We start from the raw sequence: 23,636 nt of genomic DNA on the forward strand, positions 1-23,636 counted from the left end.
ATACTTCCGAACAGGAGTGTAATACCAGCGCTGCAGAAACTTATAATGGATAATGCGCAATCTGCAGCTGGAGGAGATCTGGGAAGTGAGCTCACAGCAATACGCCCATTGCGCCTCCGTAATGTCCTTACCCAACTCAACAGTCCATCCGTGAAGCGCTTTACATCCTGCAGTCCCACCACCCTCTCGAATACTGCCATATAACTGAGAGACCAAATGCCGACCATCCGTAGAAGCGAGCAGAACCTGCAACGGCTTCACCACATCGGGCTCCATCGGATAATGCGGCATCACCAGTCTCATCCCTTGCCGCAACCGGAGATAATAAAAAACCTCTAGTGGATTAGGCTGATGTCCCGCGAAAAATTGTTCCTTCGTCCTAAACTGACCATTCTCGAAAAGATCTCCCCAGTATCGGATCTTTATCGTAGCACACAACACGCGGAACCCGCCTTCTTGCAACAGAGAGAGGCCTGGATGATAAACCAACGGCAACCGCGGGGCATACAGCAGACCGGCTTTCAGCCTGCGCAATATGCGCTGCCAAGCATCAATCGTGCACGTCACGGTGGTAAGCGGTGTCTCGATCGCAGTGACGGGACCATGAATGAGTCCCTGTAATGGCAGAGGACGAGCCACCCAGTCCTCAACCGCCAGCTGCGGCATGCAGGGCGTAGGGGTAATCCAATGATATGCAAAGTGTGCCTGTGCGCTCAGATAATATACCTGGAAATCGGGAACGTCAAATCCCCCTTTGCTGTATGGCAGGATGATAGTCGACCAGGCCAGTCGGGGCTGTTTACCAGCCCAGAACAATCGCAGCAACTCAGAGCGCAGCGTCCGGAAGAAGAACGCGCCTGGGTAATACGGAATGTTCTGGAAGAAGTACAGAAAACGAGGCAGCACCACCATTTTAATCAATGAAGCCCTACCAGCCATGGTCAGCGGCAACGAGATCCAGCGCGACACATCCTCCGCCAGTTTGCTCACGGCTGTGCCATAATTCAGACGTAGTCTCTTCCCGGTTCGTCGAGACTCGAACCCCCAAATATCGGAGATCCGAGTCACACCACTCCAGCGGGTAATCTAGTGCATGTCGGCCAACCGCAGCCGTCAGGGGGAAAAATTGCGACTTCCTCCAGTTAATGTGGATCCCAGATAATCGCCCAAACACCACAAATTCGCGGAGCAGCGAATTCAGGTTATTCTGCGGATCTACCACATAGAGCGTTATATCATCAGCATATAAGGACACATCAATCTGCCTTTGACAGCATTTGAAGGCACTGTGCTTGTGGAGTTGTCGGATACGACATGCCAGAGGTTCAATTGCTATAGCGAACAACAGCGGGGACAGCGGGCACCCTTGTCTGGTCCCCCTAGTTAATGGAATCGGATTCGATAGCTCCCCATTGATCAACACTCTAGCCGTGGGGTCAGTATAAAGCAATTTTATCCAAGCGACAAAGATTTTGGGAAAACCCATCCGGTACAGAATAGCGAATAAATAATTCCACTCAACTGAGTCGAACGCCTTAGTGGCGTCAAGGAATATAGCCGCGACAGGCAGTTCCGGCGCGATCGTTTGAATCAAGGAGAAAAGCGTTCGCAAGTTACTAGCGGTAGATCTACCCGGGACAAACCCTGCCTGATCAGGAAGGGCAATTTTAGTCATTAACAATGAGAGTCGCGTGGCCAGCACCTTCGCCAGAATCTTGGCATCACAATTTATCAGGGACAGTGGTCTATAGGAGTCACAATCCTCCGCCGCCTTATCAGGTTTCAACAGGGAGGTGATCACCACCTCTCTCATCGAACCCGGCAACACGCCTGCCTCCAGAGAGTCCTCATAGACCTCTCGAAGCACAGGAGCCATTATGTCAATATAGCATTTATAAAATTCCGCCGGCAAGCCATCCAGCCCAGGCGCCTTGCCATTACTCAAAGACATGATCGCTTCCCGTATCTCATCGAGCTCAAATGGGGCTCCCAGAAATTGCCTGTGTTCATCACTCAACCAGCATAAAGCTATATCGTCTAAGAAGTCCCCAAACTGGACCTCTCCAACGTCACGGGCTGTGTATAATCCCTTGTAATGCTCAGTGAATTGCCGTAATATCCCCTTTGTATCTTGATATAGAGCTCCGCTCTGCGCGCGTATCTCTAATATGTGCGAGGCGCCCCGTAAGTGCCTAGTGATGCCCGCTAATGCCCGTCCAGGTCTCTCCCCCTCACAATATCGACGGGCCTGCCAGTGCTTCCCCCTGAAATTGGCCTCTCTTTCCGCCTCTCGCTCGTATTGCGACAGCTTGTCCCTAAACTCCTTGTGGAGTGGGCCCATCGGCCCTCGGGCCATGGCAGACTCCAGCTCCTTAAGTTCGGCCTCCAGCTTGGTAAGCGTGCTGCGTATCGACTTCAATACTCCAAAGCTCTTGGAGATGTAAAAACCACGAATCATGACCTTAAACGCCTCCCAGATGGTCTCAACACTGGCCACTGACCGCTTATTACGTGGAAAAAATTCGGCAATCTCCTCCCCCAATTCCGTCTGAAATAGTGGATCCAAGAGTGCCGTGGGTTGCAAACGCCACTGCGGCGCTGCCCTGCCGTACCCCGGGATAGCTACCTGCACCAGCACCGGACAATGGTCCGAGTAGGACCGTGGCAAATGCGTCACCCTGCCCAAATCAACCGCCAGTCCACGGGACAGTAAGCAGTAGTCGAGTCTAGACCAAGTGTTGGCATACACCGTGAAATGCGTTCCCTCACGGACTCCAGCATGCGCAAACCTCCAACTATCGATTAGGTCACCTTCCATCATTATACCCACCACCGCATCTCTCGCGTTTCTGTTATATTGGGGGCTACCATCCGATCTATCCAGCCCAGGCGACAATGTGATATTAAAATCCCCACCCCATATGATATGCATGGATCCAGTATTCAGTATCTCGCCCCACAGTTTGGTGTAAAACGCAGGCAAATCCACATTAGGCCCATAACAGTTGACAATTGTAATCGTATCAGTACCCAGTCGGCCCCACAATAATACAAATCTCCCCTCATCATCCATGCGTTCACCCAACCGTACGAACGGCACCGTTTTTTTAATCAGAATCGCCGTACCTCTGGCATACCCAGAATATGAGGAGAAGCAACGCACTGCCGCCCACCTATTCGCGAAAGTGTAGGTAGACCGGGGGCTAAGATGCGTTTCCTGCAACAGGGCGACCTGCACCTGATGCTGGTCCAAATAGGCCACCACTCTCCGACATTTTCTCGCATCATTCAGCCCACGGACATTCCAGGACATAACCGTTAGTCTAGTGTTATGACTTTGTTCAGTCATCCTCGGTCAGCCACTCCTGATCCAGCCTGCCACCCCATCTCAACCTCATCGTCCGCCAGGGGGAGCAGCCATACCACGCATCACCCCAGCTACATCCAGCCAATGCGGCCACAGGAGCCCCCGCAGCGTCAGCGCTGTACATTCCTAGCTTTTTCCCACTCCATAGCCGACCAACACCGTACCATTTAGTTGCACTACTCTCAGTTTGCAAGTTCCAATCATACAGACATCCACTACTACCCTTGTACCCACCCCCTCCCACTGAAGCAATCCCCAACCTGCCAGCAGCGTTCCCTCCCCATCCCTCCCACACATCCCCCCATAACTAGGGCTAAAACAACCCTCAACCTCAAAAACATATTCTAGGGTACTTCCCATCGGGTAACGTATCTAGGCGGCACCACTATGACCCCCCCCATGACAGCCCGCCCGAACCACATCACGTGTAGCCCAGCCCAGCAACCTGGAGGGGGCGTCCGGCGCTATAATCAGAGGCAACCTGAGGAATACCGTCAACCCCTAATGATATCCTTATACCTGTTACAGAAATACGGTCCTACATCACATACTACGAGGGACCCCCTACCATAGGGACCCCGGAAACAACGTCTAGCATACTAACCCCTTGTCCCCCACCTCAAACATACCCACCCGGAGATCATTACAATGTCCATCAACGATAGGTTCCAATCGCAGCTCTGAAGCAGCGTTCCACACTCACCTATGAGTCTATATGCAGAGACAGTACTGGCCACTCACGGTTCCCCATCTGCCAGCGGCTCTTGATTAGGGGCCAGATCATCGACCGCTCCTGCTTCCAGCCTCCGAGTCCGTTTGAGCTGCTTGAGAAAATCCTCCACCTGCTGTGGGTTGGTAAAGAATTTCTGCCTCCCTTGGTGCGTGACCCGCAGGCGTGCAGGGTAAAGCAAAGCATAGTCTATTTGCAGGGTGCGCAGTTTATTCTTGACTGCAAGGAATTTCCTACGTTCCTCTTGAACAAGTGGGGTGACGTCCGGATACAGCGTGAAGGAGTTGCCTTCATATGACAATGACCTCGTACTTCGTGCCGCCCTTAAGGCCGCGTCCCGATCCCGGTAATTTAGCATCCGGGCTATAATCGGCCTAGGCGTCGCCCCCGGCTTCGGTCTGGGTCCCAGGGACCGATGCGCCCGCTCCACTATGAAATGTGTAGAGAATACCTCTGAGCCCATCGCCGCCACCAACATCTTCTCGACGTACTCCTCCATTTTGCCCACATTTGTCGTTTCCGGAATACCTACGATGCGTACATTGTTTCGCCTACTCCTCGCTTCCAAATCCTCATTTTTAGCTGCGATGACACGTAGGAGGTTATCCATTCTGGATAACTGCGACGAGTGTTGGGTACCACATCCTCTGAGTCCGATATGCGCTGTTCCGCCTCTTTCAAGCGATCCTCGTGCGCATCCAGCTTATGCACTACCGCATCCATACGCGACGAGAGTCGGTCTACCTTGTCCGCGATGGACGCGAACCCTTGGCGCACCTTGCAAAGTACTGCTTGTAAATTCATCGCCGCATCCGCAACGCTCCCCGATGCTTCAGCCGTCTCATCCAGGGGGCGCGACTTCTCTTCAAGCGCTATCACTTTCTTACTCGCCGCAAACGTGAGTTTGGGCTGTCTAGTGTCCGTCTTGCCCATCGTTGTCCCAGGGCAGAGGTTTCCAACACCACCAACTCAGGCCCCGCAACACTCCCCTGCGATCCTGCGTGAGTGTTCAAAGCGCCGGTCCGAAAGTCCAGGGGGTCTCCGTGCACGTCCCTCTATGCTGGCAATGCCTGTCGCGCCCAGGCCTCGAGTGAATCGCCCTCGCTACTGCACCAGTTTCACTTCCGTGTCGCAGGCCACGTGTGATCCAACTTCACACCCACACAACCAGGGGGCACTAGCCGTAATCTTCAGACCTGGGGGGGCAGTACGCCAACACCGGTGATATCTATCACAGCACGGTCTTCCCCCCGCCAGGCCCACTGCCCATCCAATATTGCCCCTGCTGCGTCCGAAGCACTGCGTGCTATTTCTCTCCCAGTGACCGGGAGGGGGGGGGGGGGGAAGAGATCGACGCCCCCGCCGTCCCCGCTTCCAAGAATATTCTCGCCTCAGGGGTCCTTCACCCAACACCAGCCAGCGCCAGGTCAGGCTCGGGTGCTCTGACCCTGCGATCACTCCGGGGCACTAGAGGGGGGGGAGGATTCACCCCCGCTCGCTCTCACCCGTCACTCTGGCCGTCAGGTCCGCTCCCGCCGGCCCTCCAGGTCTCCACGGGTCCGGGGGGCCTTCCAAATCGTCTCCGCCGTTCGCGGCCTTCCACCTCGTTGCCAGCCACGGCCTCGCCTACCAGCCCGATCCGGGGCCTCCGCGCGGCAGCTTCCGGCGTCGCAACCGCCGCAACTTTAGATTTCTCTCGCGGCGGTCTCCCAGCAGCTAGGACCTTCTACTCCCATCCGCACACTCTCGCCATCTATCTGGACCTTCGAAGGCAATGACGGCACCCAGGTGTGCCCGCAAAAAGGATAAATTACCGGAGTAATAGCACCGGACTGCGGGAGCCCTACGAGAAGGCGTCCATTCGCTAGCGCGCCACCTAGCGTTCCCCCACTTCTTACACGAATTTAAATCACGATGGGTTTTGGTCGCTTTTGTTAAGTTGATTTGTTTGTTCACTACTCACTTTTATCCCTTTTCACTGGATTATCTGGTTCTTATTCCTTTTTCTTCCCTTTTTGGCAATTTCGTGGCATTTTTCCTGCTCTGCACTGATGTATTTTGGTACGAGATTAGTGTTGGACGTTGGCAGGTGTAGTGAAAGAGTCACTTTTGTAGTCTGACACCCTATGATGACCTCCAACTACCACCATTTTAATTGATTTTAGTGTGTTATTTTACCCTAGCCTTAATGTAGGATGGTCCTGCATATGCCTGCTTCTCTTCTGTCCTGTAATCTTGCTGTCTTTCTTTGACATGGCCTCATGTCATCCTACTTTCTGACTTTACCTTGCTTCAAACTTTTCTGTGTGCACAGTGGTGCTTGTAATTTGTGTGGATGAGAATTATAGGTGCTGACTATTGCCTTTGACAGGGCCTCATGTCTGACTGCCTTGCTGCTGCGTGCACAGCAGTGGTTGCAAGTTGTTTGGGTTATTCACATTCAAGGTCTTGCTGTTTTCCTGAGCGATTGTTTTTGTTTAGTGTACTGTGGAAGGCCTTGTGCGAGCTTCGTCAAGACAGAGGCTGGAAGAAGTGCGAATGGAGGAAGAGACTTGAGAGCTACTTACTGCCATGAGGATGCTTGCTTGGAACTTGGCCAATTCTGGTAAAATTCCTCTGGCGATGGGAGGAGGTCTTTCACGAATCTTCTAGTGTGTTTAAAGCTGAGGGTTGCAGGCTGGGAGTTCGGGAGTTTGGAATCCGAGCGAGGGCAGACATGTCTATCTCGGAGTGACCCTGGTTTCTGAAGCTCTGATCCCCGGCTGTGTGAAGGCTTCCCTGGCTGGAAGTGGGCTAAGATGCTAGGTGATGTATTGAGTTTTGTGGTTATTGCCATTGTGATGTGAGCCAGTGGCTGTGATCGCTTGAGGTGTTTTCTTTGTGGTGCGGGAGGTGCACATCCAGAGTGATCCTCTACTGTGTATATATATATATATATATCTTTCTGATCTCTTGCAGGACGTCCAGTGCATCTTATGTTATATTAGTTATTGCTTGTTTATTAATCAGTATTATAGTTTGCTCAGTTATTGATTCATGCCTTTAGATTATAAGTTTGCTACATATATTTGAATCTTATGCTTTTGGTATCTGAGACAGCCTTTGTTTAGAGAGTATTATGTGATAAACCCCAAGCCTTATTCTTAAAGTGATAGAGTCTTTGCATTTTGTTAAATAAAACCCCTTTTCAAAAGGTGCTTTTTGTTTTGTGTTGAAGTCTTGCTGTGCCAGGGGTGGTAAGACATGCTCAAAAGTGTATATTATTCAAAGGTGCAGTGGTATATTTGCCTCCCAGGTGGGAGTGCAGGGATTGGGTGTGGCTTATTGGTGAGAAGCCACATTCAAAACAGCAGGATGTAGTAGGAATTCCCTCTTGTATTGTTTTAGAAATCAAACAATCTGTCATATTGCTTTACCAAGAGCCTTGAGAGAGTCGTTCATCGACGAAACACGTGTTGGCTGTTCATGTTCTACAACTACGTGTCAACAACTCTGAAAATTAATCTACATGGTATCAGGATCTTGCCATATGGACTGACCTTATTTACTATGTTCTTCTGCAATTAAAATATCTTGCGGACTACTGAGGTCAGCTGGTACTTTTTGTGGTGCTGTGCTCTGTTTTCGCATTATTAGCATTGATGTGTATGGAGGAAGCTTTCTCTCTGCACTGGGTGACACTGGATGGCACAGTGTTGACATTGAGCACGCCAGATTACATATTAGGATATACTTGTGCAAACTACAACAGAGGTGCTGACTGTTCTTTTTGTAACCACTGCCATCATTCCTGTATATTACTTTCTTCCACACCAAGATTGGCAACATCTACAAAACTTTGAACCCCAACCGCCGCAGCTGAACCTCCCAGCTCCTCCCACCATCCTTCTGCCCTACTTCCTGACCGACAGGACACCTCTGCACTGAAACCACAACTTCCATCGTGTCCTCCATACATTCTGAAGCCCCGACAGACCCCTAACGCGACAACGCCTTCAACCTCAGACACAAAGAAATCAGACCCCCGCTCACCAGCATCATCAACTCAATTCAGATCTGCCTCATTCCCAGAAACCTGGAAGCATGCCGAAGTCAAACCACTTCTGAGAAAACCCACAGCGGGCCCATCTGACCTCAAGAACTACCGCCCCATCTCACTTATCCCCTTCCCGGCCAAGGTACTGGAGAAAGCTGTCAACCACCAATTCACTGACTACCTGGACTCCAACCACCTGCTTGACCCTTCCCAATCCGGTTTCCGCTCGAACCACAGCACAGAAACCACGCTCATAGCTGGCATGGACGACGTCAGAGCCATCCTTGATTGCGGCAAGTCTGCAGCCCTGATCCTCTTCGACCTGTTGACACAGTCTCCCACCACCTCCTTATCCAAAGACTTCACCACATCAGCATCTAAGGCAACACCCTCAAGCTACTATCCTCTTTTATCACCGAACGCACTCAGAAAATCTGCCTCCCGCCGTATAGCTCCAACCCCAAGAACATAATCTGTGGCGTACCACAAGGCTTCTCACTTAGCCCCACACTATTCAATGTCTACATGACTCTGCTGGCACCCACTCTCACAGCCACGATCTCAACATCATCTCCTTTGCTGATGACACCCAGGTCATACTCTTCCCTCACAGAAGCCACGGGCACCACTAGAGCGAACTTCCAGAACGCCATGACCGACGTCACCGACTGGATGAGAGCCAACTGCCTCAAATTCAACACTGACAAAACCAAAGTTCTCTTCTTCGGAACACCCCCTCACCGTATGATGACTCCTGGTGGCCCTCTGCCCTAGGACTAGCACCCACCTAAATCACCCATACCTGCAACTTTGGTATCATCTTCAACCACAAGCTCTACATGAGACAATAGGTCAACTCGGTTGCCTCCACCTGCTTCAACACCGTCAGAATGCTCTGTAAAGTCTTTAGGTGGATCCCAACCGAAATCAGAACAGTCACAAAAGCCCTCATCACCCGTCGATTTGACTACAGGAACACCCTTTATGCCGGAACAACTACCTCCTCCTCAAGCGCCTCCATACAATCCAGAATGCAGCAGCAAGAATCATCTTGGACCTGCCCAGATGATCACCCCCAACTCTGTAGCCTGCACTAGCTCCCAATCAAGAAGAGTTGCCACTTCAAACTGCTCATGCACGCATACAAGGCCCTCCAAAACACAGAACCAGAATACCTGAACAACCGCCTGACCTTCCACCAGACACGTGCAGTCTGCCTCCCTGGCCCTCACCACCTTCCCCCGCATCCACCGTACTCGGGCCGGACGACGCCCTTTCTCCCACATGGCAACCAAGGTCTGGAACGACCTCCCCATCCATCTTCGAACCTCTACCTCCCACACCGAATTCATCAGTGGCCTCAAGACCTGGCTGCTCAAGTATCTCCATCCCCACACAGCACATGGATACACCCCAGTGTGATTAGCTTGTCCTGCAAATACTGATTGATCCCAAACCTGCATCGGCACTCAAGTCTTTGGTGCCAAAGACACCCTCAGTGCACAGCTCCAATGATTTGCAGCAACGCAACAGTTTCAGGAGAAATTGAATGCAAGACAAATATGCCTTTTTATTCATCCTTGCACCTGCATGGTTTCCACAAGACTTACTCCACCGCTGGTAGAGACTCTGCCTTGCAAGCAAAAGCCTGCCCTTCAAGAGGATCTTCTCTTGGACCTTCCCTAGGTGCCCGAATGCAAAGAGCGCAAGGACAGTACCACTAACCCCATTCAGTTTGAGGCCCATCCTCCAGCTCTTCCTTCTCCACAACCCTCCCTCACACCCGAATACTTAACCACCGCCATATTCACAGAGGGTTCCCCTCATTCTTTATATGGACAGGGCATCCCCTTTTACCCAGGTGGCCCCCATGACAAACCATTGGACCAGTTTCCCACTGATGACCTGTGGAACGACCATGATGGTGAACCCCCTAGGAAATCCAGACTTGGATCCTCACCTTGCTAGGTCATCACTTCCTGATGACACCACATATCATGAGGTCTTCCAAAGGGCTACCGCTTTCCGCAAGGTAGATATGCACTTCCTCCATGAGAACAACTATTTCCTTGTGGAAAACCTACTTATGTCAGATCAAAAAGTGCAATTTCTGCCCATGTTCAAGGGAAAGCTGACACATTCAAGGAACCAATCAGTTGGTCAAACCTAACCTAGATAAAAATATAAACCCTTCCCCAACGACAACCCCGAACATACGTCAGGGGTGAGGTTGTTTAAGATTCTCTGGTGTCCACACTGAGCATAAGCTCCCTAACTCTTTAGGGCATGTGCAGTTTTGCCTCTCCCGATAAAAAGAGTGAAAAATTCTATGCTGCTGGAAAAGAGTGGCGGTCAGGGTTACCACCCTTTATCAAATGTCTAACCCCAACAAAGCGCACTGGAATTATATAAGTGATCTCATAAAATGGCAAGCACAATGACCCGAGTAAACGGCTCAGAGAGGGAAGGACACTTGTCGAGAAGAAAAAAGAGAAGTTTACAAGGATACAGGATACAATCTTCCTGCTTAATACACACATTAGGGCATTCCATACTAAAGACTGAAAAAAGATGCAAACCCGACTAAATAAAAAGGAGTAGGGTCTTTATATCCCTCATATCAATTTTTATTTACACCAGAACACCCACTATTAAAGGGATACGTGGGATGTTTAAGGCATTTTTAACCCCTTGAAACAGCAGCAGAGAAAATATCCAAAGTGCTTCCAGGAATATGGTTGAGCCCATCCTGGTTTTTAGGGACCGGGATGAAAACCAATGATTGAAAAATGCCACTAATAGAGTGGGTGAGGGTCTAACAACAACAAAAAACCCTCGTGGTTTTCCTGGAGCGGGGTTTGCATCTCTTCTCAGTCTTTTGTGTTGTAATGCTCTCTTAGAACATCTGCCTGACCAGTTTAAGCAGAGTGGGGACGAAATAGTGGCAGAGAGTAAAACCATCTCAAATAGCACCATCAGATGTGCTCTGTACGCTGCAGATACCACTGCTCAGGGGCTTCAAAACTACTATCTTAATCTGGCATTACACCTGGCTCCGCATTTGGTGCTTCAAGCCCGAAGTTCAACAGCATTTGATCAATCTGCCCTTTGATAGGAACCGGGTTGATGAAATGCTAGAGAAAATTAAAAAGACACAGGCATGGCCAAGGCTATGAGTGCCCTCCAGTCTTCCACACCTGAAAGCTCATTTGGAAGGCACCAATACATAGCCAGTTCCAAAACCAACTCTCCTGAGACTACCGCTTTCCATCAAAGACCGCAGCAACAGGCCTACCAGCAGTACACACCACGGTTCTACAGCAGGGGTGCTTAAAGAGGTAGGGGCAAAGGAGGCTCTGGCAAGTGGGACTCCAACACCAAAATTTGACACTGCCCAGTGCTCACAAGTGGAGGATCTATTGGACGATCCACTGTTGGTAAAAGCCAGCATACATCTCGCTCTGCAGTTGTCATGTGATGCAGATTTGTTCAGTGCACTATCTCCAGCGAGGGTATACTGGCACTAAGCAGGTGTGAGTCTAGGCGCACCTAGGGTCTAGTGGGAATATTCAAAAAGCCAGGTCTTCAGCTTTTTGCGCAATTCAAGAACTGAGAAGGAGGCATTTATGTGCAGCGGCAGTTGATTCCACGGTTTAGGAGCAATGTAGGAGAAGGCTTGACGGCTGGATCAGTTTTTCTGTATGATGGAATGTTTGTGAAAGCAGATGTGATTGCTGAAGTATGCTGTGCCGGTGTTATGTAGTGCCTTGGAAGTGTGGATGAGGAGTGTGAATTGGGAGCATGTGGAGCTCCTCCAGGTGTGGAGTGATGCAAGTGCTTCTGCTTGGGAGTGATTCTGGCGGACATGTTCTTCTGGTGAGTTTGTTGTTGATCACAGCATAAAGTGTGTTCCCGGAGTCCAGCTTGCTTGTGACCAGGGCATGCGTGACAGTTTTCCTGATGCTGATTGGGAGCCATTTGAATATCTTCCTCAGCCTATCAGGGTATGGAAGCATGAGGTGGTGACAGCATTGACTTGGATGATCATGTTGAGTTTGTGGTAGATGATCCTGAGGTTCTTGGCATGGGTGGTGGGTGTCGGTCCTAGCACTGGTGAAACTGCAACGACATTTTGCAGGGAAGGTGTTTTCTAAACCCTGTCGTGCAAGTCACCACTACCACAAACGCCTCAAGCCGGTTGGAGAGCACATCTCAATCTCAATACAGGAGAGGGAGTGTGAGCGCCACATCAACAAGGACATCTCATCACCTGCCTTCGAGTTGCTAGCAAGCCAGTTCACCCACAAAACATTCATCCTCTAATTCGGTCAAAGTCAACTAGTTAGGACAGACAACATGTACAATGTAAAAAAGCATGGCAGCACTAATTCTTTAGCTCTCTAGCTCTGAACATCTGGCATTGGGCACTCTGACACTGCATTCATATCCATAAAGCAATACTGGGTGCGCCAGTTGATGAAGTCAAGGTAGACGTAGTAGTTTTTCAAAAACCTTTATTTATGTTCTTTATTTTTATGTGTAATTTCTTATTACAACAAAATAGCTCAGCCAACACGTTTCGTTCCCAAGCGTGGGAACTTCATCAGGGCTGAAAACCAATTAACATTAAGACCCAATCAAAAGACATGTACGTAAACCAAGACACATATATAAAACACGAAAGTATTATAACCCACACAGGAGGACCAAAAACACCAACATAAAGATAACAATAACTATTTGCTTTTACTATACAGGTCAGGTGGCGAGCAACATCCCCACCTTATACCAATCTGATCCCAGATCAGTAATGCTTAATTGGTGGGAAAGGTGAAGTCAAATCACTTTCCCTACTAGCGCCAACAGACTTTTAAAATGTGCGCACAGTGTGACTAAATTAATGGGAGAGAGACAAACTAGTACAGCACGGAATATTAACATCAAAGCATATAGAATGGCCATAGCGCACACTTAATTAAATGCATAAACAGACACAAGTTATATTAATACAAAGACAAGACAAAGGCGTTACACCAAGGGAAAACAAAACTGGGTAACACACAGTGGCTACTTCAGAAGTGCTCAATACTAATTTATGTTTTACACATAAAACATATAAAGAAATAGTCGATCTACTTGACACATTAAAAACTGGTGTGTATATATATATATATATATATATATATATATATATATAAATATATATATATATATATATACATACATACATACATGTGACGTATTACATCCTCATGTGCAATAATAAATGCTGATTTAGAAAAAAAAACATATTTCCATTGGTTAGTGTTTGTCATGAATATAGTATTCATTTCCTATTGGTTTTATAGAGTGAGCACAATATGAATTATATGCCAGAGAAGGTTTATTAAGTGTTGGAGGAAAGAAGAGGAAAGGAAATAAAAATACAGTGACAAAAGAGGGCCGAGAATAGTATAGGGAGCATAGTGATGTAGAGAGCCCAATATTCCTGCGCTCAGGGTGTCCTCACATTTGAAGCAATATAAACAATAGCAGTTCGTATAGGAACAAATAATGATATATTAGATCCAAAGCGTCATCCAGGAGTAGTGCCTCACAAAGTCGTCATCCAAATCATCAAACGTTGAATAATGCCTCATAACCTCATTGCGCTCAAGTAGTACCTAATATGACAAAAATTATAGTGAAAAAAGAAGCATTTATACAAGATCGCGTCATGTCCCTGCCAATGAGAGCTACCGTAGTGACCTAGCTAATATAGCAGAATCGGTTATGAGAGTAAACAGTCAGAAGTATGACTGATGCTACCTCCGATAAAAGAATGACATAGAATTGACAGTGTTTAACAAATGAAGTAACCAGTGTCCATATGTGTTTATTTATAATAGCAAAAAATCCTAGCCCCCGATAATTGGCAAGTGCCACCATAATGCTCACACACGTTTATTATTGAGAGGGATCAGGAAGCCCCTATTTTGCTTAGTACAGAGGAGCTAAGCTTAAGAGTAGTAACAAAGTGGCATCAGTACATCCAGCAGTTATAATCGTGAAATACACCTCGCCCCCAATAAATGGCAAGTGCCACAGACTGGTAGCTATACGAACGCCGCATTTCAATAAGAACATATATAATGTTGTATTCACAATGCTATTGCAATTGCCACATTAATAACATGAGGTGCCATAGTGACAAGGATAAAGGAGGTAGTACTGCCCAGTTGGGTTTGGCAAGGAAGTGTGGTATTCGTATTAAAATGATCGCATTCTTACACCCAATTGAATAAAAGAACGTTACACGTCGTGTACGGAAATATATCATGAGTGCCACGTTAGTCCTAAGAATGTAAATGCCCCATTAATTATTATAATGGAAACGCCAAGCAAGCAGTTGCGATGTTCGTATTAAAATGATCGCGCTCTAACACCCATGAGTGCCAAATTTGTCATTATGACGTAAATGTCCAGTTAATGATTATGCTGAAATTGGCATTAATGCCTGCCCCATAAATGCGACCTTATCAAGATAAAGCGAAGTCTGCTCAAACTTATTTAAAGACGGGCATGCCAGAATCTAAAATCGGAATGGTATATACGTGCTGCAATAGTCCTAACCACTCTATCTGAAACACCCGCTTACCTTGATAAGCCTTGAGCTACCAGTACACTGTCGTTCATTGTAGCGACATAGTTCGAACCTGGCGTGTGAGAGTCCAGCCTATTTGAACTGGAATCTTGCGCCAATGTTGCTGATTGTAGGACCAATCAGCAGCCGGAGACATCCTTGCATCATTTGTAATGCATCACAAACGTGAGACGGGTATTTCGGAACTATGGCGACGCCATATTTAAATACGCAATTCTCCATCAAAATGGACATAAAGACACTTGCTTGGCAACTATAAGAAGATAATATAAGATAGGGGTTAAGAGTGTAGAAATCCCAGTCATCGTGGCATGCCTGTTATCAAACCTAGTCAAAGAACAAAGCTGTTACAGCACATCCTTCATAATTTATAATAATCCAAATACAGTATTGGATAAATTCTAGACACTGTGCAAGTTCTAATGCAAATATCGACCACAGTTCATACAGACAATCTGATGAGACATCTGGCATACAGCAAGTAGTCCAAAGAGCTCATCTGTCAATTTTCGATTTCTTTTTATTAATTTTCTCAAAAAGTTTTCCCAGCACACGATCTTGCCGACACGTGTTTCGTATAATCCTAGACTTTTTCAAGGCGATTTAGGAGAGTCATCACAATGCGGTCTGATGCGAATGATACATAGGCCATAATCTGTTGGCGAACTCGAAGAACCAATATTATGAAGTGAACAGGATGGTCAAAAATGTTACGGACTTCAGGGAGTCACAATAGATCTTCAGAGATTCCCCGTTGACGAGTATGCCATAAATAGTTGGCGACCAGAATCATGTTACGGACTACGGAGCATATCAACAAGCCCCGGTGTAAAAATTATCGCCGCTTTTGCATCCGTTTTCGGGCGAAAAGCGGCGATAATTTTACCGCCCTATCAGCATGGACACGCTAACGTGTGAATCCATGCCTCAAACGCCCATATCCTTTGCGCCTTGCCTCGCATCACTAATGAGATGCGAGGTAGGCGTTCCCGTCTGGAATCCAGCAAAAATAATCGCTAACACGGCTTCCCCCTATTAACAATGAAATCGCTAAGCCGTCTAGCGACATAAAATGTAGCGCTAACCGGGTATATCGCCGGTTTCTTATGCCTGCTATTTTTCCTACTTAGGCATATATATCATGGGAGGTGGATTGTTAAACTAAGTCCACATCTCCATATCTACAATGTTTCCCCTAACGCAGTTTTTAATCGCTGGAATTCCTGCGATATTGCCGCTTTCCGCCACTATTGCCGGGATTTCTATCGCCTCGGCGATGCACGTTGGTAATAGTGCGCTAACCGGGCGATAGAATCCGGCGATAGACGGCATTAGGAATGTGCATGTTAAAGGCGGCCAGCGATAATTATCGCTGCCGCTTGATGATATGCCCCTTGGCGAGTCACAATAGCTCTTCCGAGATTCCCTGTTGTCGCGTATAACCTGATGAGTTGGCGTCCCTAAGTCATGTCCTGTTACAAGCAATCCAAGGTCACGTCTCGTATCTGTGTAGGGACTATCTGTGTTAGTCCACTTGTATGTCAACACCACCCAAGCAATGAGCTCAGTGCGGAAGCAAATCCATGATAAGTTTGCAGCCTTGCAGGAGCAATAATCCCCAAACGTAGCAACGCGTGTTGCAGCTACCTGTCCTGTTATCAAACCTTATTAATGCCAAAAACGGTTTGAAAGATGACAGTCAAGAATATACAACATACTTCAATAGAAGGAAATATCAATATCCTTAAGTCATAAAACTGTTTTTTGGACAGTGCGCCGTATATATGACATCGGAAGGTGCTCTCGTCATATGATGGTGAAGTACCTTCCAGGAGTGGAAAAAGACCTTGTGTACTTGCTCAACAGGATGTACCAACAAGTCCATGAGTGAGAACTCAACCCACAAGTCCTCCATAGCTACTTATAGATATCTTTGCCACCCCTGAAAATGCAAAATGCCCAGGTTTCGCCTCCAGGTAACCACATTCATGGTCCCTGGCCAACACACTGTAAATGTACTTGTCAGGGACATTTGCTTACACTTTTCCGCCTTCCCCACTCCTTCCATTCATAGTGTGGAAGCGGTGACAAACTTCTCAGACTCTCATCCTCATAGCCCCCACCTGGACCAGGCAGCTCTGTTACTAAGCACTCCTAGAATGTCTGTCAATCTCCATGAGAAGCTCCCAAATAGGTTGGATATTCTCACCAGGAACTTAGCCCAGATCAGGCATCCAGAACCCAAGCAATTTAATCTAGTGGCCCTGGCAGTTGAGGTGCCAGGGTTCGTTTATTTACAAGAATGTAGGGACATCTTATGCGAGGCCCATAGGCCAACTACACAAGCTTGGTATGCAGTCCAGTGGAAGAAATGTGTCCACTACTGCATTCCTAGGCTCCTGGATCCATTAATATCTACTGTCCAGGTGCTATGCTATTTACTCCATCTCCAGACGTCAGACTTTGCATACACTTCCACATGCCTTCACTTTGCTGCTGTAGCAGCCTACATGCAAAATAGAAGGCACTCATCCCTCTTCTATATACCAGTAGTTAAGGACTTATGGTGGGCCTGAAAAGTCACCTCAACCCCTACCCGAACCTCAAAGTAGTCCTTATCTGACTTTTGAGGCTCTCTTTTGGTCCCTTCCACTCTTGCCCTCTCCAGTACCTCTCCTGGCTTTTCTATTGGCAATTACCTTTCAGGCACATTAGAGAACTGCAAGCACTCACTTCACAAGAACCCTTTGTTCAAGTGCTTAATGACAGAGGAGAACTCAGGACAAACCCTAAGTTCCTGCCCTAGGTGGAATACCCTTTCCACCTTAACTGCACAATATAACATCCAGTGGGAGAGAGGGCACTACACACTCTAGATGTTAAATGTGCTGTCGTGTATTACATTAGCTGGACTAAGCCTTTCCATGGGTCAGACCAGCTGTTTGTGTCCTTCTCAAAGCCTCACAAGGGTCAGCCTATATCCAAAACAGGTATCACTAGATGGATATTTAAATGTATTCACACCTATCACAAAGACAAGAGAGCCCTCCCTGTTACACCCAGGGCACACTCTACACAGAAGGAGGCTTCACCCATCGCCTTCCTAGGGAATATTCCCCTAGCAGACCTATGTAACACAGCTACCTCGTCAACCCCACACACATTTACCAAACACTATTCTGTGGATATCCCCGTTAGACAACATGCTATGATTGGCAAGACGACCCTAAGGACCTTATTTCAGACATCTGCATCATCCACACAATAGCCACCACAGGAAGGAACTACTGTCAAAGCAATCCCTTTATCCGAACTTGAATCCAGGATTCATGCCCATCTTCAACTCCAACCCTCATCATCGACGGCTGTTGACCTCACTACACACTTTAACTTAAAAATGACAGAGGTTCTGGATCAAGTCGCTCCTCTCAAACTCACAATTGAGACAAACCAAATCTAAACCCTGGTTTAACGTGGATCTGAATGAGGAAAGGCGTCAACTCAGACAAACGGAAAGGTCTTGGAGACTAAACCCCTCAACCTTACACCTAGTGCAACTTAGATCAGCTCGGCAAGCATACAAAAAACATGTTTTCAGTGAAAAGGCGTCTTTCTTCCGCAGACAACTAGATCTGGCGAAAAACAGACCAAGAGAACTCTTCAACATTGTCAAAAGCCAAACTAACTGCACTCCCTCTCAAGAAATCAAAGCCACCAATGAGCATTGTGAAGAAATTGCCACCTTCTTCACTAATAAAGTCTCGAAAATTGATCAATCCTTCAACCAAACCTCTAACCCTCCTTTCCTCTTAACCTGTCCCACTCTAACCACCCCTGATCATTCCGAAAGAACACTTACCAAGGACAATCAGGTCGGCCTCCAGCTAAAAAACAATGCGCATTGGTCCGCCTTTGAGCTAATGTTGGAAAATGAGGTTTTCAGTATCATTTCTAACCTAAAACCTTCCTCTCACACTATGGACCCCATCCCATCCCCAATCATAAAAGAACTTAACCACACCATTTCCCCTTTCTGGACAAACATCATCAACGCCTCTCTCACCTCAGGCTGTGTCCCAGACTCCCTTCAACTTGGACAAATCACACCCATTCTCAAAAAACCAGGGGCAGACCCTAATGATCTCAACAACCTCAGACCTATCTCCAACCTCCCAATCCTTGCAAAAACATTGGAGAAACGCGTTCTCCACCAACTCAACAAACACATTGATGAGTTCAACCTCCTCGATACCTTTCAATCAGGATTCAGGAAAGGCTGTAGCACGGAAACAGCTATGCTCAACGTCTCTGATGATATTCACAAGGCTTTAGATGAAGGTGATGCCTGCCTACTCATCCTTATTGACCTATCTGCGGCATTCGACACCGTAAATCATCCAGCGCTTCTGGAGACCTTGTCGAAGCGCTCCGGCATCAATGGCACAGTACTAAAATGGTTCAACCCCTTCCTTCAACACCGCTCGCAAGAAATTAAAATCAACTCCTGTCTCTCGAAGCCTACAAAAGTCACACTTGGGGTCCCACAAGGCTCGATACTCTCCCCGGCCCTCTTCAATCTTTTCATGGAGCCTCTCACAATCATCTTGAAAAAAGCTGGAGTGAATTTCCACCTTTACGCTGATGACACCCAAATCTATTTCAAAATCAAGTCTCCCAGCGACATCCAACACCTCAATGCCACTCTAACCGAGATCCAAACTTGGTTCAACGCTAACCACTTAAAGCTCAACCCAGATAAAACAGAACTAATCCTATTCTCTCCAAAAAGCAACCATCGTCCAATCCGAGAGTGGCTCAAGAAGCTGGTCGCCCTAAACTGCCCCATCGTCCTATCCGACTCAGTTAAGTTTATAGGCATCACCCTTGACAAGAACTTATCTATGGAGGCCCACATCAAAAACTCTGCAAAAAGTGCTCTTTTCTCTCTAAAACACCTCAAGAAATTGAAACCTTTTCTTCCCTATGATGACCTCAAGACAGTAGTCCAATCCCTAGTTCTCTCAAAAATCGACTACGGGAACGCCATCCTAACAGGGACTCCAAAAGCTCACCTAGCCCCTCTAACAGTTCTGCTTCACCTATCAGAAAATACAAATGTTCAAGTATTATACCATAGCACTTCTTGTGCAGCAAAGAGACAGTCTCGAGCCATAGTGCAAGGCAAATTTGAGGTACATTTTTATTTATTTATTTTGAAAGTTTTATATAGCGCGCACATGACCCTTGCGGGTATCACAGTGCTTAATAATTGTTCAGAGAGCAGAGACAAATAACATCAATAATATCACAGTCAAGAAAATTACAGGATAATGGTGCAGCAAAGGCTGATTAATGCTTGATCAGCCAGGCTAGCTTGAACCAGTGGTGTAGCGAGCACTCCACCAGATTCAAGCTAACTTGGCTGATCAGGGGTGATACTTTTTGTGTAGTATGTGCAATCGTTTTAATCGAATGCAGCCTCTGGTGCTGGTTAAGGCAACGGGAACTATGGTAAAACTTCAAAATCAATAACATCCGTTGTCGTGTTGTTAGCAATTTCTTTAAGTTATAACACATAGGAAGACAAGAGGAGACAATAAACACAATTACCAAAATGTCACCATGTTAACTGTTACGTTCTCAGAAGAGTTACTGGTGTCTTAGCCTGCATGCTTTTTGTATTTTGAGCAATACTATACTATCTTTCCTAATTCTGGAAACATGATGTAACCTGAAGACGACCTCTTCTGTCATGGACTTAAGCTTGTATGGTCTATGTAAGCTGAGGCATAGTGAGTGTGAGATGTGAGTGCTCTATATTCCGATCAATGGCTGAATTGTCCAAGTCTGTCATTTTTATATATTCCAAGACATGCCATGTTGATGACAGGCATTCGCACCAAGCTGGAGAGCTTCCAGACACAGATTTCCAAGTGAGTTTTGGATCCATTGCAAGTAACAGAAGGGGGTACGTGATCGGGGGTGGCAGTGGATTTGGTTCCACATGTAAGTAAGGGTGTTGTAGCATTTTGGTAACCCCTTTCCTTCTAATTTGTTTCAGGTACTTTCTAGACAGAGGGGATGCAGTGGCCAAAGCAGCGAAGCAACCACATGTGGTGAGTCAAGATCCTCCACTCTCCAGGGAGAAAGTCAACCAAAGCCCATGTAGACTCTGTAGATCCCATAGCACACAAATGAACATATATATTCTTAACTACTCCTTTATCTCTGCCGCTTTGCTCCAGACTCACCAGATATCTACCTAGTTGTAGACTTGAGTGATGAAAATTTGCACACAAAAAAAAAAAGAAATTGAATGGCGTGCTGGGCTTCAGTGTGCATTAAGCAACCAGACTTATTGCACCCTTGATATGCTTAAGTGGTTCACCAGATCCCAATCATTTTCTTTCACTTTGAAGTACTGAAAGCTTTTTTTGACTTTTCATTTTTTTGTTTTTTAAATCTCCGATCTTGCCACCTCCTGTTTTCTCTGCTGGACAACAAACTTTGAGCAATGCAGAGGTGCCAATCAAAGTCTCAAAATATGACCTACCTTTTTGGTGCCTCTGGTGCTTGTCTAATGTTACTAGTGTCTTCCCTAAGGACCATCTACCGGCGTATCGCTTGGCAGATGACAAAATGACCACATAACACAGAATTGGGCAAGTGCAGCAAAAGCTGAGCTGGATAGATTTGAAATCCAAAGTCTCCTTTGAGGCATATTTACAATAGAAGTGACGGAGCGCGGCGTTAGCCTTCTTGGCTTAACGCCACGCTCCGCCACTTCTGAAACGCAGGTCTGCATCATATGTACAACACTATGGTGCAGCCCTGCATTTCCCCCTTGCGCTGGTGCTAGCTTTAGCTTCCTAGCGCCAACGCAGACACCCTTGCACCGTAGTGCAAGGGTGTCTGTGTTGAGGGGGAAGATTGTTTATATGCAGGAGGGTGTCCCTTCCTGCATGTAATGCTCAGATATCCCCTGGACCAAGGTATGTACCGTCACTTTCCCAGGGAGAGAATATCAGTTCCAAACTTATGGAATATAACATATACACAGCACTTCCTAAGGTGGGCAAACTTTCAACAGTCCCCCAAAGGCAAGGCAAGAAAACAATATATCGAAACATACTTTGCACATCACTTGCCAGGAGTAGAACAACTTCCTATAACACATTTACCTGCTAGAAGGGAATTCACCCATCCTTCTACAACAGAATACTTGGCCAAGAAGAGTCCACACCTCCTGCTACAAGGAAAAGAAGAATTGGTATATCTGGGATGTATTTATTAGTAAATAGCACCACACGGTAAGCCAAATGCACCTATCATAGCAGACTCTACTGAAACACAATCAAGGCAAACATATATGTAGAAATATATATATGTATGGATATAAGAATCAGAAAATAAGAAGGAAAGGAGAGAATCAGTAAAGAATCAAGAGACAGTTAGTAGCAGAGACACCTCACCTACTGCTCCATCATTTCACCCCACTTCGCTCAAGGGGAGTCCATGGCTTGAACCGGGTGAAGCTCAGAGGTGACACTAGCCTCCACTCTTCCGTGACAACACGTCTGCTCCACGGCGTGAACTTCCACCAGGCCAGTGTAGGCTCCCCTTTTTAATACAAATTCAAACACAGCGAAGCTTCTAGCAAGCCTCGCCCCTCGTTCTCATGAGAGCCCGTACCAGCCTGCTCCAAGGCCACCGCATTGGTTGATCAGGCCTTTGCTATGGCTCCGAGACAGACCATGTACATTCCTCTGATAAGAACCAGTTCTCTCTAGTCAGTAAAATGCGAAAAACAGGAGGCAGAGCAGAACATGCCCTCTTCTTCGTGCAGGCACAGAAAATGGCTTCAGCATGAAAATGGAGTTAGTTAAGCCATGCACACAAAGGCCCAACGCAAGATGGGATCAGAAAAGCAAGGATGACATGAAATCATGTCAAAGGCAATAGTCAGCACCTATAATTCTCATCCACACAATTTACAAGCACCACTGTGCACACAGAAAAGTTTGAAGCAAGGTAAAGTCAGAAGGCAGGATGATATTAGACCACGTCAAAGCCAATAGGTCAAAGTCATAATTCACCTAACCCAAATAACATTATACACTTTATCCCTCAGTATCCAACATTGAGCACATGTGTGCACCACCACCCACAACACTGCACCTCAACATTCCACACCTCCTATTCTTGGCAAGACTATTCTACTAAAAGACAGCAAGATTACAGGACAGAAGAGAAGCAGGCATATGCAAACCCATCCTACATTAAGGCTAGGGTAACATAACACACTTAAATCAGTACAAAATGGTGGTGGTTGAGGGTCATCATAGGGTGTCAGTTAAAAAAGTGGCTCATTCACTACACTGCACAAAAACAATCTTTAAATGGTGTTTTGTAACTTCTATGTGTGCTGCTTAATGCAGGACACGCAGAAGTTGCTAAATGTCATTTTTGTTTTATGATTGTTTATGTGCAGGAAGGATTACCTTCCTGCACATGAACAATCAATGGCGTGTTGCTGTTTCCATGTGTGCTGCACAAGCAGCACACATGGAAACAGCAACAACGAGGAGAAATTAAACATTTCTCCTCGTTTTGCCAGGGTAAGACCAGACGTGAGTCCCGTGCTCTCCATTCCACTGGAATCAAGCTATCCTGGCTGAAGAGGGGTGAAACCCCGAAACCGGTCCTAGGATGCTTGTTTCCAGTCCAGGGAGGACCTGGCTTGGCAGTTCGGGCTAAACTGTTCCCATGAGGCACAGGGTCAAGACTGATTTGCATATGGCTGGGTTCAAACTGTAATGGCATGGTGAGCAAAAAAACGATGGATTTAGGCCCAGATCTC

At 47.0% G+C, this 23,636-nt stretch overlaps 1 protein-coding gene across 1 annotated transcript in view; it reads left to right on the plus strand.

The window, feature by feature from the left end:
• The window catches only part of LOC146870470 (proteasome activator complex subunit 1-like), a 244,571-nt gene that overhangs the window by 190,425 nt on the left and 30,510 nt on the right, over positions 1-23,636 (plus strand). The window contains exon 3 of the mRNA XM_085641893.1: positions 20,838-20,892. Coding sequence (XP_085498019.1) covers positions 20,838-20,892 — 55 coding nt within the window. The remainder of the gene's footprint in view (positions 1-20,837; positions 20,893-23,636) is intronic.

The sequence above is a fragment of the Triturus cristatus genome, chromosome 1_1 (genome assembly GCF_964204655.1).
Source record: "Triturus cristatus chromosome 1_1, aTriCri1.1, whole genome shotgun sequence".
NCBI classification, from domain to species: Eukaryota; Metazoa; Chordata; class Amphibia; order Caudata; family Salamandridae; genus Triturus; species Triturus cristatus.